This window comes from Perca flavescens, chromosome 5 (assembly GCF_004354835.1).
Source record: "Perca flavescens isolate YP-PL-M2 chromosome 5, PFLA_1.0, whole genome shotgun sequence".
Lineage (NCBI taxonomy): Eukaryota > Metazoa > Chordata > Actinopteri > Perciformes > Percidae > Perca > Perca flavescens.
In genome coordinates this window covers 23818670-23836446 of record NC_041335.1, presented here as the reverse complement: position 1 = coordinate 23836446, position 17777 = coordinate 23818670, and the positions used below count along the sequence as shown (strand labels likewise).

The 17777-nt window shown below is 41.0% G+C and overlaps 1 protein-coding gene across 2 annotated transcripts in view; it reads right to left on the bottom strand.

The window, feature by feature from the left end:
• The window catches only part of sema6a (sema domain, transmembrane domain (TM), and cytoplasmic domain, (semaphorin) 6A), a 105963-nt gene that overhangs the window by 16210 nt on the left and 71976 nt on the right, over window positions 1–17777 (bottom strand). For both annotated transcript variants that reach the window (XM_028577548.1, XM_028577549.1), the window contains exons 10-17: window positions 15138–15355; window positions 13241–13372; window positions 10849–11004; window positions 8171–8344; window positions 6371–6511; window positions 6120–6197; window positions 1312–1370; window positions 447–467 (exon numbers count right to left, since the gene is read on the bottom strand). In XM_028577548.1, the coding sequence (XP_028433349.1) occupies window positions 447–467; window positions 1312–1370; window positions 6120–6197; window positions 6371–6511; window positions 8171–8344; window positions 10849–11004; window positions 13241–13372; window positions 15138–15355 (979 nt within the window). The remainder of the gene's footprint in view (window positions 1–446; window positions 468–1311; window positions 1371–6119; window positions 6198–6370; window positions 6512–8170; window positions 8345–10848; window positions 11005–13240; window positions 13373–15137; window positions 15356–17777) is intronic.

Below are 17777 nucleotides of genomic sequence, written 5' to 3'. Positions count from 1 at the left end.
AGGGCTAATCAATGATATTGCACAGGGGATGAAGAGGAATGGGCAGAACAAGGAGGGAGAGGAGGTCTGATAGAATTAATAGAACCAGCATTAAAGACTTTTAATTCTACATGTTCTAATTCTACGTCCTTTATTCTAAACACCAAAGGGGCTGGATGAGGGGAAACACTATAAGAAGTAAAATTGACCGACCATGCTTTAATGTTTCATTACCTTTGTAACTGGAGGGAATGTCTATCAAAAAGAAGGAGCGAAATGAATTCAGTTAAAACCATGAGTCATTAATAACCCGTCTTTACACATGTGGGAGGAGTTTTCATTTCCTTGAGAGGGGATGATTGATTGACTAGATGAAGAGGTGTGGCTGAAGTTAAAGAGTGAGGGGAGATGAAATGCAGCGCCTGTCTTTTATTTGATTGCCTCTACAGTATATGTGGGATACTTACCGTTCAGCGCCACAAAAGTGTCTGGAAGAAGAAGAAAAGAAATGAGGGGAAACGTGTTATTGCTTGCAGTAAAAATAGCTTATGCTTTAACATGATCAAAAGCCATGACTTTGGAAGTAATTCAGAATCGACTGGCTGCTCGATATTCTCCTAACTTTGAATCAGACATGATCTATAGCTTCTACAGCTAATGAAAGTTTAACGCTATGGCTTCCCTTCACTAAACATACTGATGAAATTCAAGGGAATTTTTCATTTACTCAAAGTAAACAGTCAAAATTTAAATGAAATGGACTGAGATGACTGATTTGAGGTCAAATTGTTTTGAGGTTTCTCTTAAAACTAAGCAGCTCAGTATAATATCAACAGAGTATTACATTTGATGAATCCAAAATCTAAATCCAGACATGAAAAGATCAAATATACATTGTAGAGTAAAAGAGGCCTTTCAAGACTTTCTGGGCTGACTTGTTCTGTGTTTCAAGATGAGCCCTGTGACTGCTCACAAGTCAAGTCAAATCCCTTCCTTGTGTCCCTGAATGTGTTGTGTTTTGTTGCGAATGGCAAGAAGGAACCCAGTCTTTGCCCGAGTGGACACAACACTTTATTGACCGGGGGACCAGAGAAACAGTGGGGGGATGACAGAAGACGATGAGAGGGGAAAGGGACAGATGGATGGAAGAGGCTGAAAGAGAGGATTGTGAGGGCGGAACAGACGGGGAGAAAAAAGGTGACAGCAGCGAAGAAGGAAACGGAGGGCGGAGAGAAGAGGGAGACTGAGTTAACAGAGAAGAGAGGAATGGTAGGGGGTGGAGGGGGGTATAGAATAAAGGAGGAAAGATAAGAGTGAAGAGGGCCTGCTTACTTTGGCAGTCTCCCAGGCCATCTGTGTTACCATGCTCCACGTCCTGCTCAAAGGCTGATCTGCGGGGAACAGAGACATCATGGTCAGCGGCGGAAAGCAGGCCAGGCCATGCAGGCTCGCCACACCTAACAAAGTAACAAAGCTATAGGAAAGCTTACTACAAAAACACCAAACACAGCGTGCCCTATGCTTGCACACAGTGTAGGCTGCAGAGAGCCCTATACTGGAACAAAATCAAAGAAGGCCTAAAATCAGTGGTTATGAGGAATGCTGGCAGGCTTGTAAATCCATAGCTGGCAGAAGACTCATTGCCAAAAGTGTTGATATAAATAGAGTTATGTTGTATTTGACTGTAATACAAACTTCATCTTATGTTGTATAGCTTTAAAGGAATGGTTCGACATTTTGGAGAATATGCTTTTTCGCGTTCTTGCTGAGAGTTAGATGTTACCGTTTTCATGTCAGTATGATAAATATGTAGCTACCGCCAGCAGCTGGTTAGCATGGCTTAGCACCAAGACTGGAAACAGGGTAAACAAAAAATCCACTTATCAGCACCTCTAAAGAGCACAAATTAACAATGTATATTTTGTGTGTTTAACCTGTACTAAAACCAAAGTGTAAAAACAACAATTTGTCGTTTTATGGGGGTCATGTGCTGGACTTCTGAGTAGTTGCCAGGCAACCAGCAGAGACTCCAAAAAGTTACTGGGCCTGGCCAAGAAATAGACAGGCCCTATAAAACATAAACTTATTAATTAGTGAGCTTTAGAGATGCTGCTAGGCAGATTTTGTTACTGTTGGACAGAGCCAGGCTATCTTTCCCCCTGTTTCCAGTGCTTTATGCTAAGCTAAGCTAACCTGCTGCTGGCTCCAGCTTCATATTTACTGTATAGATAAGAAAGTGGTATTGAGCTTGACAAGAAAGCAAATAAGCAGATTTCCCAAAATGTTGAACTCTTACTTGTGTACAAAAAACTGAAAACGTTTTTTATGAGAACTTATAGAAAATATAATAAAAATATAATAATATAAAATAAAGTTTTTTTTATTATTTTCTCCTATTTATAAGTATCAGGCCTCATCTAGGTCCAGTAGAGATATGAGGCTTTAGTCCCAATCACATGGGCGAAGACCAGGGCAGTGAGGGGTAACCATGCTTGAGGGCCATCATATGACACAGAGGGAGAGGGTGAGAAAGAGGGGGCTGAGAGAGTTTGACATGTTATTTTCTGATGCAATCTGTACAGAGACCCGTTTTCTTCCTGAAAGACCACCAAGCAGGCAGTAAGGAGATCTGTGAAACAGAGCGGACCAACTGTCAACCAGGATCACAGTCACGCATGACAGCTTTTCACAATTCTCCTCAACTCCCCCCCTTGCTAGTCCTTCTCCTCCTGCCTGTCCACCCGCCTCTCATCTTCCTCACCCTCCACTGGTCACAATTATAGCATGAAGAAGAATGATTTTTCCAAAACAGCATCACCCACCCCTTATCCCCAGAATGGAAAGCATGAACCTGACAACAAGGAAAGGAGAATTGTAGGAGGAAAGTACAATTGAATTTCTGCTGTTCTGTTCTCAAATCAGAAACAATGTCTATGCCATTTTTATCCATATTTATATGTTTGAGATTATTGAAAAATATAATGCATTAATTTACTATTCATCTTTTCCTCTGGTTTCACAGAACCTTAATTAGGACGGAGATGATTAATTTTGCCCTCTTGATTACTAACTTCCCTTCAAAAGCAACCACAATAACAGCCACACAAACAACAACAATAACAGTGGCATCCTTTTTTTCATATCTGGGGGTACATTTAATCTGCTTATCTGATTTGCTTATCATACACAGTCATAATCACAAAGCAGACGCAGAGTTGCACAATTAAACCTATCTGAGCACAAATGCCGTCCAAGCACTCCTGGTATCTGCCGGATTTTCCTCACAGACTTCGCCGCCTCATCCCACCCTGCCATGAAATTTTGTTTGGCCTCTTCGACAACACCAAAACACTGGCAACCTTGTGATCGTGGTTTCCATGGTTGATAATAACATTACAGACTATGGTGAAACTGTGTTGAGATGAAGATTACAAGGTTTTAAATCTCATTCGTCTCGAGATGAATTAACAATGAATAATCACACTACAGATGCAGCGTCTGGGCCGTACATGTACTTGGCACACATAAAAGTGAATGGTATGGTATGAACCCTCAGTTAAAGGGTTTAAGTCCCATAGCGGCTGCATTATTATAGCAACATAAGTACAATGTGTTCGAATGTGACACTACAGACGGTTCAGCTGAGGGTTAAGATCCCACTGCAACAGCTTGATGCATATTTAAATCTGATTCAAACTGCACTGTACATAACTGGAGGCAGCCTATGGCCACATTTTATCTTAGCTTGCGTCAAATGTGATTATTATGTGAGATGTGTGGTTATACTGAGGGGACTTGGTTGCTGAAATGCAGGTCAGGCATAATAGCATTAATTATTCATATCAGAAGTGAATGGGTGACCAGAGATCTAATATACTGTACATAGAGTGTAAAGTACAGTAAGTATGCATAATGCTTCCTCAAAGTCGCCTATTCCTTTTGATTTACAAAGAAAAACCTGCAGTAAACCCAGACTTTATTAATCAAGGTTTCAGTATATGTGTGTGCAAATTTAATCAGTGTAAGACCCCACCCCTGATCAAGACAAGAGTCAGGGCCGGTGGCTGAGGCAATGGCTTAAATAATTCACTAATGATTATTTATATGCTGATCTGTTGGCAGTGAAACACTCATGTACCTAGTTTACATAATGTCAACCATACAGAATCATGTGTGATAATGTGCATAAAGAGGGGGTGACTGGGGACCATATTGCAGGAGACCAGAGCGTGAGCTGTATATAGGCAGCAGGTATGAGAGGCATAACTCCACATGGGAAAGCTGGCACTCTCGCGTTGAGGCCAGATGGAAGAAAAAAGGAGGGGAGGCATGGTAGAGAGAAAGAATATGTCAAAGGAAAGATAGAAAAAGAAAGATGGCTAAAAATCAACACGCAGACAGTGATAGGCAGGTAAGAATATAGATAGGTTGCTGGTTAGGTAGACAAATAGACAGACAGACAGACAGACAGACAAGGAAGATGTTTTTTATCTTAATGAGGAAAAGAAAAAGTAAGAAAGGGAGACTGAAAGAGAAGTCTTCTCTGCTATTTGTATAAGCAAACATTGTTATTTAACACCAAAATGCCTCTGACTCTCCCCTCCCTCGTTTCACCCCTCCTTCTGTCCAGCCTGACAAATGCTTTGAATAGCTCACCACGGACCAACAGATCCTACCGGGCCTAATCCCCCCCTTTCTCACTTAGAAATATTGTACAGTAAAAGAGGGAGGTCATCTGCCCTTTTAATGCCTCTGTGTTGTTTTCAGCTCCAAAGTGGAAACTCAATCAGAGCGGTCCACTGCAGCTTTACGGAATAATAATAGGATAGTTCTCTGTGTGTGTTTTTTCGAGGACAAGTTTTGTGTGTACTTGTGGGTATGTGTGCCTTTGGTGTATTGGTGTGTCAGACCAATCATTTTGCAGCAGGGGGATCAAATTCATTCAATGTCAAATAGCCACCGGAGCACTGGTCCTTTTGTTATGACTTCATCTGTAAAATGTTTTTCCCACCACAAAACTCCATATGCTGTTTGTTCAGAAAGCATAATCTGGTTCTGTGTCATAACTACAGCCGCAAATTATAGTTACCGCGACCATCGAGCTTTCCCCAGCCCTGCGTACCCAACCCCGAGCCTGGGGCAAACAACACTTTCCTTCCATTCATCCTTCCAATGGCCCTTTCAGCTGGAGGAAATTGCACTTACACACCATAAAATTAGAAAGATCACAGACACGACAAATCTTGAAAGGAATGCCACCAGGCATAACAGAGAGGGTGGGACACGGTTTTTAAAAAGTTGCTTAAAAACACAAGTGTATCAGGCTTTTTAAAATCAACAACATCATTCATTACTTCTGTCAGCTGTACACATGCAAATAACACAATGTTTTACTGTATTGTAACTGTAAGATATTTCACCATTAATGCAGACATTAAGGAACGAACAGTGACTCTAGAAGCAACATAACGTAAAATTGACTTAATTGTACAGATTTTACTATTCATTAAAGGTATTGGGCCCTATTTTAACGATCTAAGCGCACGGTGTGAAGCGCATAGCGCCGGTGCGTTTATTGCGTGTCCAAATCAACTTTTGCTAGTTTGACGGCGGAAAAAAGGGTCCGTGCGCCGGTCGCATGGTTCAAATGGGCTGTATTTCATTAATTCATAGGTGTGTTTTGGGCGTAACATGCAATAAACCAATCAGAGTATCATATCCCATTCCCTTTAAAAGCCATGCGCGTTTGTACCTGGGCGCATTGCTATTATGATGGCGGATTTGCTGTTAAAATAACAATGAAATGCTGTGATATTGACTTTAGACCAGGTTTTTGTTGGTCAATGGCGCGATCACTTCCCACTGCCTCAAGAGATGGCAATACGCCAAGAATGCACCTGAACACACCTCCCTGTAAGACCATGGGCGCAAAGATGGGCACGGGTGCATTTGCTATTTAAACGACGCGGGCGCTGGACGGGAAATTGACAACTGCATCGGTTTTAAACTAGCAAAGACAATTGCGTCGGGCTTTGCGGGTGCAAGATAGGGCCCATTATCTTGATGAAATCCTCAATGTTCATGTCTCTCCCCATGAAAAAAGCCTATATAGTGATTGCGTCAACCAACATGTTACTTACTTGATGTTTACAACCACCTGTTTGCAGGCTCCTTCAGACACCCAACCACAGTATGGGTCTCTGGAGGCTATACAAGACCTGGATGTGACACACACACATACACACACACACACACACACACACACACACACACACACACACACACACACACACACCATCAGCTCCTCATCATATTGTAAACTGGAATAGTGTTGTCAAAACCAATTGGCAGTTTGTGAATGTATGATGAATTTTATGTGCATCAAACTTACTTCTTGCATCTTCCGTGTCTTTCACAGCGAGACAGCGGCACTTTAACCACACAGGAGGAAAAAGCGACCCACAAAGCGTGACTTTTGCTGTCTATCTGCATGCCGATGATGCGCTTGTCGTCCACACCATCTATACTGCACCTAGAAGAGAGAGAAAAGGATTATTCAATAGTTCCTTCAACTATCTAGTTATTTAGAGACAAAAATATGAAAACATTCTTTGTGAGGAGAGATGTAAAAGGCCATAAAATAAGATTAAACAGTTCAAGAAGAAAGAGAGGAAGATTAAGATGTGGCAGAGAGACAAACTGCGAGGTCAGGGAGAACAGAGATAATGCTGGACTCAAGAACACAGGGTCAGGAACAGAGTGGGAGATAAAGAGAGATAAAGAAAGGGATGATACAGATACGACAGATAAACAGACAGATGGGCACTATGAGCAGTCAGCAACAACACTGCACTTAACTGTAAAACCCACTAACACTAACATAACCCCCTCCCACCCTACTCCACCAGTCTTCCATTCCTCCATCCCTGCTAGTTTTCTTTGTCTACTCGCCCCCTAGGAGCACTCACTCTAATCCCTCTGGGCGTGTCAAGCTTTCTGTCCCTCCATTTCTCTCCATCCATTCCCCTCTCCATCCCGCCATCCAGCTTTCGGGATTTAATCTCCTCTTCGCACTGCTCTGGTCCCGCATTAACGCTCTCAATTAGGGCTTAGAGTCCATCTACACTGGGTAATGCACGACAATCGGGCCAGGCAGGCAGGGAAGCAGACACGGGCAAAGTCACTTACTGTATGCGACTAAAGCCAGATGGCCAGAAGCCGACGAATGCTCGGCCCCAGCCATAGAGACAGAGAAGAGAAGATACAGGGAGGAAGCAAGAAGAAGACACAGCGACGGGAGAGGAGAGAAGGCAGGGCCTGCCCTTCATGGCCTCCATACAGCTCATCATATGGCCGCATCATGTTAGATAACAAACAGTGGTAACCTTGAAAGCCCTCCTGTCAAGTCCTAGCTCTCCTTCACTTCTTCTTCTCAGCTGTCTAACACAACAACACACTCTTCGCTGTGCTTCTTTCCATCTCTCCTCTCTGGGCCTCTCTCCTCTGTTCTTTCTCCTTCGTCTGTTTGTGCTGCCATTCGTTTCCCCTCATCTATTACTCCTCAACTAAATATTTGCTTTGGCAGGGTCATAATGTGGCGTATTTTTCCTTATTCACTTCTACTCCAAATACACAACAATGCTTAACTTGACTACCCCACCGTACCCAGCTCACACGCATTCATGAACACACTCACATCCATACATGCACCAACAGCCGTGTAATGTATTAGCAAGAGATTCCAGGCTGGCTCTGAAGACAAACACAGACCTCTGTGAGTGTGTGTGTGTGTGTGTTTCTTTAATCAGCCAACAGTTTGGAGTTGCTGGGCTCCACTGAGGTTGGGAACCACAGCGCTACATTATCCAGAGTCTGAGGGTCAATATCTTTAATTTAGTAGCTGTGGTTGGGCAGAGTGTAACTTGATAAAACTATTTTAAATGATAGAGTAGCCATCTGGCGTGCTGGCTTCACTACATAGCTTGGGTTGGGGGAATTGACTGGTACTGATGGAGCTGGGTTGGTGGGTTGGCTGAGTCTGGAGATGGTTGGAAACAAAGTCACACACACACTCTCTATAACATATGCAATAACTGACTTTCCCTTGTTTGTAGCAACTGTATCCATGTGTTTCTCTATTTCTATCAATCTGTCTCACACATACACATGCACTGTACACAGAGCTACATACTTGTCAGGGTTGTAGACGTTGAGCTCCTCCAGAAAAAGGCTATCATTGAGGATACCACTGTTCATGTTGGCCAGGAACTTGACAATGATGCCTTTCTCAGATCCCAGGAAGACCACTGTGTGGTTCTTATGGGGACCGGCCTCATTGTCCACCACAATGTGCGTCAGACGATACCTGGAAGAAGGAACACCAAGTGAAATAAATCAACCAATCAATCAGTCAATTGTCAGTTCGCCCATATTAAGAGATTCAGATGGTGATGAAGGACACCTATGAACTCTATCCCAGTACAGTGCGCTTTCAAATGGACCCCATTCAATAACTTGTGAGATAAAAATTGCATCCATAAAAAGATACTAGCAACTAGAAAAAAAAGAACAAAAAATAGGTGAATATAATTTCCCAAATAATAATTATATAATCAATCAATCACTTCCATCATTAATGGCAGATGTCTAAAAGAGAATAAGGAACAGCAGGAGATTACAGAGTCCTAATAATCTCATTAATTGATTGTTATTTAATTGGAAACTCAATCACATTGCCATAAGGCATGTCAGGTCATTATAAAAAGAAAAACATTACAAAAGCAACAGACAGTTACAAGCTCTACTTTCTTTTCTAATTGACAGCTGCTGATCACACAGTTTGGCTCAGCAGCAGGTGGATGAAACTCAATTTTCATTTCATTACTTACAATAATATATATATATTTTTTAAACGTACTAAGTTGATTCAAGTTAGCAAATTAGACACCTGCCAGTCAGTGTGTTTTGGATCGGTGCCATATTGTGCTTGTGGGTGTTATTTGTGACCAGATAACAAGAACAGGTTTTAAGAAATACCTCTTGAGGCTATATACTTTTAGCGTCTGATTTCATTGCATCACAGATGACGGTATTTATCTCTCAATTACTTTGTAGATTCAGGGCCAAGGACCTCTTAAAGTTATCAAAAAGGTACATATCTGCACATCAGTGTGTTTTATGCAAATGCTTGTTTTCATGATTTTTTAATTGAAGGAGATGGGATTTAAAGATTAAAAATTAGAGCTTATCAGGAAATCTAGGAGGTCCACTTTTACCCTCATTGATGATTATTGACTGTTCTCTTTGTGAAAATGGGTGAAAAGGTCCCGAATTTATTTAGAATGTGATGAATGTCAATCTAACCACCATGAGCCCATTAAAACAACAAGGACAATCCTCTTATACCATCTCCCTTTCTATTTTCTTTAAATATCTCTTAAAATGCTCTGTGTCACTGGCTTTATCCAATCAAAAATAACAGCAATCTGAAGGTCTATTGTGGTTTGGACCTATTGAAGCATTACAGAAGCTCCCAAGACTGTGTCAATGGGATTTGATCTTAGCGAAATAATACAATCTCAACGACTAACACATTCACTGTCTTTCCTATTCAGGATAATACAAATCTCAAGAGGGGTTCTTCAGAGTGCCCCCCCCCCCCCCTTTCATTTGATTCATTGTGTCCAGCCATCTGAGGTCTCTGCCACAGTCTCGGGACTGAAAAGCTTTTTTAAATTTGCAGCTTTTGCTGGATATTGGGTTGTCCTCTCCAGGGTGTAACAAGAAATCAAACCCTATTACTGATTTTGTTTCCAGTTGACTTCAGCTCAAGAATGGTATTACAGTACATTGAGACTGTGACACATACTATAAAAGACCTCACTCTTCTTCCACCCTGTATGCCTTCATGATGCTTTTTGAGCTTACATAATGCTTTTAACTACTGCGTCTGACTTGAATGCAAGGCTCTGCTCACTGTGGTATCATTTCAAATCAAATGAAATAGTCTGATTGCTGATTATGTAACGACAGAAACAATGTGCTATTCATAATATAGTTGTATGATATAGTGCACCAATGGGAGTTGTAGGGATAACTTTGATGAAAGCTGTTCATATTCTGACTAAGCCAGCGCAGTATGTAGGTCATACCTCAGGAAAGTAGCAACATGATGTGATACGATGCAAATCATTTGTAAAACCTATGAAGAATTCTTTATGTAGCTCATCTTTAAAGTGATGTTACCACCACTGAGGCCTGTCAACAGTCTGCCAAGCATTCTTAACCTTAAATCTTGAGCAGCTGCAATTCAGAACCAGGTCCAAATTAAAAGCTAGATTTTTTACTTTTTACCAAATGCTCTGTCAGCTAGTTTTGCCTCGCAGATGGAATGGCAGTGTTCTTTTGTATTCCCCAAGAGGCTGGCTGAAATGTCTCTGCGTAGTGTAGAAGCCAGACAGACCTTTATGATCAAACAACATCAGCCACAGTGCACTGGCTTTTAGGAAATGGGCTCAACTCCAGAACAAAAAGGATTCAGAGGATTCAAACATGGTTGAAAAATTTTTCTTAATAAGGGCTTATTTGTGTATACATATGAAATGACCTAATACATAAAGACAAACTTTCTTCCAATAGTTTACTCTGTCTTCATCACATCACTATGTGGTCACTCTGGGAGAAAAATAGTAAAGTGTAGATCAGTGTTTCCTCTACAGCGAAAATAGGTCAGTGGCTGGTTTGTGGTGGAGTACCACTGTGTTTTAATGAGCCTGACTCTCAGAGCAGCACTTCATGTAATTATTGTCCTGGGCTGAAAAGGCTCATAGACCTCTGATGACGACCGTCTTTGGAGTGTGTAATACTTACCGGACCATGGTCTTGAGGAACCAGGGCCTGTTGGCTATGGAGGGCACGGCCTCGTCCATCAGAGGATGCATCTTGATGAAGTTGAGTGTGTCGTCGGGGAACTCATTGGATACCTTGTACTTCTCCATGGATGGAGTGCCGGCACATGTGCCAGGCCTGCAAATGGAGAGGAGGAAGAAGAAGGCGATGAGGAGGAGGGATGAGGGAGCAGAAGGAGGAAAAAGAACTCTACATTGACGCTAATGGAATGAGCAATGTTTCACAGCCAGAGCTCCAATAGAAGACGGAAAGTTCTACTTCCCTAAAATTAATGAGAGTGCATCCTTAAATTACTAAACTCTCATACCAAAAGGCTTTGGTCAGAGCAGAGGACACAAGATGTCTTCTTTTCTCTGGACTTGGGGTAAAGCACTAAGACATTCTATCTATCTGATCCTTTTACAGGGAATTGGTGAGCTGCTTGTAAAAGAGAAGCTGCTTTTGATAGCATATCCCCTTTGCAGGCATCTCACCTCTGAGTGCTTGTAAAATCCCTTTACTGCGTGGTCTTTGATACCCTGCCACACCACATAATCCACACCCGGTCCTAGAAATATTAGCCAGCTGGCCACTGAATGTCTGACACTTTCAAAGATATATGTGTGCACTCAAGAGAAATGTATATTCATCTTCCAGTAAAAAATCTTTTTTAAAGTAGTTGTAGGCATGAGTATATCCAGGGAATCCAGTAATGAAGAAAAATCATTCAGCCATTCTGTGCATTCCTATATCTCTCTCTATCATGTCTACACAGGAAAAGGACAGCATTCCAAAGAAAAATGTAGTTAGGGTTAGTTTTTATAAAAACAGATGATGCTGCAAGAGAAAGTGAGGTGCGTTAACTATTCAAGGTGCGCTCCCCCTCCAGACAAAGTATATTAAAATTCCTCTAAACAGATGAGTTCAAGTCAGCTGCTGCTAATATTAAATTAACCTCCAAATTGATATTGTTAAATTAAGGGACAACATTTGCAGAACCATTTGTCACTGTAAAAAAAAGGGAAAGAGAGGAAGTAAAAGCCAGTGCTATAACATTTTCTTTGCTGTAGCTACATTTATGTCAGCGGACATATGGAGAACAGAACGGAAACAGACATGTCTTCGATACGAAAATCTGTAAATGATTCAGTATGAGAGTCTAACACATGGAAGAACAGTCTGCTGTGGGGCCAGACCTAGGTGGCATTGTTACAACTCTCCGTCTGTTTGCCTGCAGATAAAAGGTCTGAACGCACCAGTGGATGAGAAATTAAGTCAATCACATAAATCACTGCAGAAAAAAACAGCAGGTATATCTGATCTTTGCAACGTCTGACCTTGTTGAACATAAACAGGTAATTAAATGCTAATTGAGGCAATTCACACATATACACAGATGAATGCACAGAGTACAGTACAGGCTCTCTTTTGGTGAGGAACCGCCTTCTCAGCCATATGGGCTTACACACACACACACACACACACACACACACAGATACACAGGGTACCAACAATTATCGAGGCCCAGATCTTTGTAGTAAATCTGTTTTTTTTCTGGAGGATAGAAGAGCAGCTCTTAGCGTGCTAATTAGCAAGCAAAAGATGGGAGATTGATCAGGCTGGTGCATTTGTGGAATTAGCCAGCCATCTGTAAAATTATCTCATGTTTCATTTGCTGATACTGAGCCCTTCTTTGATGCAGCTGCATGTGAGGGAGAGGTGAGGTAATGGGTTAGGGAGTGCAACTGTGAAAAGAGGTGGTATAAGTGCATACAGTATGTGGCTGTGACGCAATGTGACATATAGGATGTGTAATCCCTTAGTGAAAAAAGTAGGGATCAGTGCCTGAAATGGGCCAGTACTCACCATTACTGAGTACCGTAACTTCTGATTCATGTCCACTTACTTGTTATTAACAGTATTATTAATAGGCTAATATCATACACAGTATATACAGTCTATAACTGATATTTATACCAAACTATACATCATGGGGAAAATTCTATGTAAAATCAGACATTCAGCAGCCCCACATAGCCTGAATGGAATGATCCTATGTTTTATAACCACATTTTCAGACACTGCAACGATTCGACTGTGAGATTGGCAGTCATCAGGCTCTTTAGATCGAATTGTGCAATAGTCGACTATTTGGGGTCACCCCTACAAGATATACATATGAATATAAATATATCCAAGACACATGCAATGATCATGTCATGCAACTGCTGAATTAGGGCTGGCACCTTTTTTGGTCAAATTCAGGCACTGGTAGGGATGTATTGAAAAATGGGGTAAAACATGTTGTGACTTTAACAAATCATAATGTTTTTGTGTGTGTGTGTGTGCTGTGGTTAATTAACTGCTGTTGTACCTTGGCTTTGGAACCTTGTCTTCAGGAAAAGGCGTCCAGGTGGAGTCTGGGGATTTCTGCTCTTTGAAACGCCCTGTGAATGTGTTGGCCACCTCCGCCATGTCATAGGCACACACCGCTGAGCCTGGAATACTGCCACAACACACACACACACACACACACACAAAACCTCACGTAAACAATCCTCTCAACTGAACATATCAAAGAAACACCTTGCCAAGTTTGGACTATAACCAAGAGACAGAAACATGGATTTCCAATCCCCTTTCAGAAGAGGTTAAATCCCTCAAGGATGGCTCATTTTAGCTGTTGCATGTTTACACTGGGTGATACAGTCAAGTTTGCCATGTTGTCGAGGTATTGCCAGATAAGAAAAATGAGGGGTTTCAAATTATTTATCCTCACTTCCCTCAAATACATTGCAATTTCCTCCATTTATTTTGTAGCTTTGGCTAATTCTGGTAGCAATCATTCTTATTTCTGTATTGATTAGTGTAGATGCTATTATATCAGTGCAAATACTGCAGTGTTATTGCATTTAATAGTCTATGAGCTACAGTGTCGACACCTGCCAAGGCTCATGAGGACACACATTCCCAACAACTCCCTCCAAGACTGGGTTTCCCCAAAAGCCTAGAGGCATCAAAGTTCATCACAAGTCCACTGTTGAGCAAGAATTACAGACAACTGATTATCTTATTACTGCCTTTTATTTAAGGGGAAAAAAACCCATCTTGTGATAGCAGCGGACTCACTGGCTTCTTTCTGTTTGTGTGGAATCAATGCATAACAGATTGCTGAGTCACTTTTCTATTTTTCATGCAGCTGCTCCTATAAATTAGAATTGGAACTAGGCATTCTTTATTCTTTTAGAAGAGAAATCTCTCTCAGCTGGCTGGATTTTCTGGCTGTTGCATCATGGGTTAAACTTATGTAGACATCGGGGAGACAGAATACACAAGGGCGGTATTATAGAGAGCAAAGTCAGAGAGTTGTTAATTTTTGGCTTAGCTACTACATTACAGTAATTACCCACTGTATTGGATATGTTCAGAAAGTTAAACAGTCATATGTCTGTTTATATCAGGCTGCTTAAAAGACAGATAGAGGGTGAGCCATCCAGCCAGCCAGCCAGTTAGACAGTGACTGGGCCAGGCAGCATCACAGCCAGACAGACAATTAAATGACACAAACCCTGAGTGCTGCCTTCAGTCTCACCCCGTAACTATGAAATGGAAAATTAAAGCCAGGATCAAAACCGGCGCTTATAGAAATTTTTGGAGGCACTGCTTCATTGGGTTTTAATGTCCATTAACCATGCTCAATTGCATTGTCACAAGCAATTGTCTTATCTGCTAAAAAGCAGCCATAAAATGGAAAATTACAATATGTGCCAGCTATCAGCCAAGCTCTATGGCTTTGTGGTAATTTTCAATTTAGATAACAACTCACCCTGCCCATGAATATGAAAGCAGTTCTGAGTATGAATTGTAAAAGTGGAAAATAAGATTAAACACCTTCATGTCAAAAGGGCACAAACTGTTTTGACAGAAGATGTAAATGTTGACCCAGTAGACTCAGGAATTACATATTGCCAAGAGGCACAGCAGGGGCACACGCTACTAACATTAACAAAGGTCAGACTGTCATAATGTTGATGAATTGAGGGCATTTTAAAAAGCATTTTAAAGCGAGAAAGATGATTGAGTTGATACATGGAAAGTGCAAAACAGTTGTTGACACACATGAACTCAATTGAGACAAGTGAAAAGAATATAGCTAAATAAAATAAGCTCAATAAATCACTTCTATCCGTTGCTACCTTCAAACCTCTTAAGGTGCAATACATGCTGCTGATTTCCTAACGCCTTATTTCGTTTCCTGTTCCTCAGGGTACCTGTTGTAAGGAGTGGAGAAGGTTGCCATCACTACGTCCCTCCCGTTGATGTGGATGACATCTGTCACAGCCTGCAGGATGTTGAAGTAGAAGTGGGAATCACCGGGAATGGAGCAGTTCAGGCGAGACTTGAGAAATGAGGTCCACTGCTTCTCTAGGACCCGTGGAGAGCCACCTCGGTCGATCTTACAAACCCTGGCCACCCGAGGAAACACCACCTGACGGAGACACACAGAGTTGAAAAGTTACATTTGAATAGCTCGGGATTTTACATCAACAGTCCCTATATGACTTCTGCAGTCTCCTTCTAACTGTTAAGCAGTCCATCAAAGGCGTATTCCACCTATTTAGCATTGCACTCCTATACCCTGTCGGACTCATGGACAGTTAAAAAACACATCAAAATTGACGCAGCAGAACCAAAGATATCGTCTTTTTTATTCCATGCATTTTTATTCCTTGTCAAACCTAGCACCTATATTACCCTCAATGCAACTCAGCAGTTCAGTTGTAGATTTGAGTGTGTTGTGCTAGTAGTGGCTGCAAGCCTCAAGCAGAGATAAGGAGCGGACTATAGAAATCTGGTGATCTCTTTCCAACTCTACACCACAGAAGTTTTTATACATTTTCAAACTTGTACAGTAGTCTTTTAACCACAAACATTACTTGAGGTAATTTGTTATATTTTGCGTAGCTCCCTCTGGAGCAGATAGTAAAGTTACTCCCCAAGACCTATAAACAGACTTTGATATGTACAATTTGAGTTACCCTTTTTTTTAAGCTAGAAGTTGGTTTAACAAAACTGTGACCAATGCATTCACTTTTTTGACATTTTGTCTTCTTTTGGATATAACATTATTCTATATTTGCATCTGAAGATCCTCTTCTAGTTTTAGGTTGTAAGCATAATAGCAACATTATTTCCTATATAAAAATTTTCAACACACACTTAACTCTAAATGTTTTATTTTCAACAATATTTTCAACAACTGGACAAACTCTTATAACTACTTATAATGCAGATCATTTGATGTAATCGAAAGCTCCATAACAGCTACTAAATGTACCTGGAGGTGAGATTGTTTCTTCAACTGCTATTTCCAAAGTCAAGAATAAACTTTGAACGTCAAAGGATAAAAAATGTTTTCATTTGATTCCCAGCTGAACATACCATAGGCCCTCTTTGGTTGCTTGAATGACAAAAATCCTTGGGAGACACCACAGTGTCTTAATCCAACATTTCATCACTTCATAGCAAATTAAAGACACATAAAAGTAAATTGGTGTGTTAGATATGTTGTTAAAGTCAGCACCTGGCAACAGAAAATTTAAAATACAGCTTCAAATAGGAGCCGACGGTGTAATTACATCTCTGCCGTAAGATCACACAGTCAGTATTGTAATTAGTTGTTTTCACACTATACTTAACAGCAATAAATCTATCACTGACCTGAAATTGTGCACAAGAGTAAACAGTGGGAATGGGAGCGAACATGCATTTAAACCAGATCTCTACACACATACGACTGCAGACAACCACACAAAAACACACCTTTACCCATGCGTATATTACGACCAATGCAAAATGTGTCAAACACACACAACTACATGGGCCTGTTCACTGTGAGATTATAGTGCATTGAGATGACAGATAATGTATTACACAGAACATGAGAATGTGGTATTTCGTCCACTTTACATATACTAGTTTCTCACATTTCTACTCGATAGCCGAACACTGACTTATCTGTGTGTTACCTGCACACACACACACAACACACACACACACACAAATCTAGTCTTGTTAATTCACTTGTGTAATGAAATATTTATCCGTCTGTATTTTCCAGATAACAATGTAACAGTCCAACATTAAAACTAAAGCAAACACAAACCTGCCACAGCAGATTGATCAATTTGCCATAAAGCATAAACGACGGCTTACATTGTCAGGGAAGGCCAATTTACTTTGCAATAATGAAGAGATATCATTCACTAAATGTTAAATTGCTCTCTGCACCATCAGTTCTACCACCACACACATAATTATACTGACATTGCTTTCAAAACACCCAGCAGATTGAGAGGCCTGATCTGTATTCGTGCTCTGTATAACACACGTTTGTCACTTCTGGCAGCGAATCCATTATTTCTGGGTTTCTTGTTACCTCCGCTCGGTTCTTGTTCCCTCTCTTTCTCACCCTCTCTTGTGTGTTTCCTTTAATTTATTACTGAAGAATACAAATTGAGCGATTCATTTCCATAACAGATTTTCTCCTACCTGGTATCAGATTAAACTCTCTCAGGGCAGAGTCCAAAACTGAATTGAGAAGATTAATAGAAAAATGTCACTGTTACTGTAATACCTTCTTCAACCATTCCTCTTATACTGCTAGTTTCCCAGACACACTTGGGTGGAATTCCTCTAAGAACACAGTAAGACAATAGGTCAAATGGAAGCATTGCCAGGATGGACGCGGACGTGCAATTCAAGTGGTATATTTAGACTTCAAAATGGGATCTCCAGACATCCACAGATTTTCTTTCTGGATCTATTTTAAGTCCTGCATCCTGCCCAGTGTTTGTCTGTTGCTGAAAAATGTTTGGCCACTTTACAGCTCCTGAAAGCCTCCTTCCAGT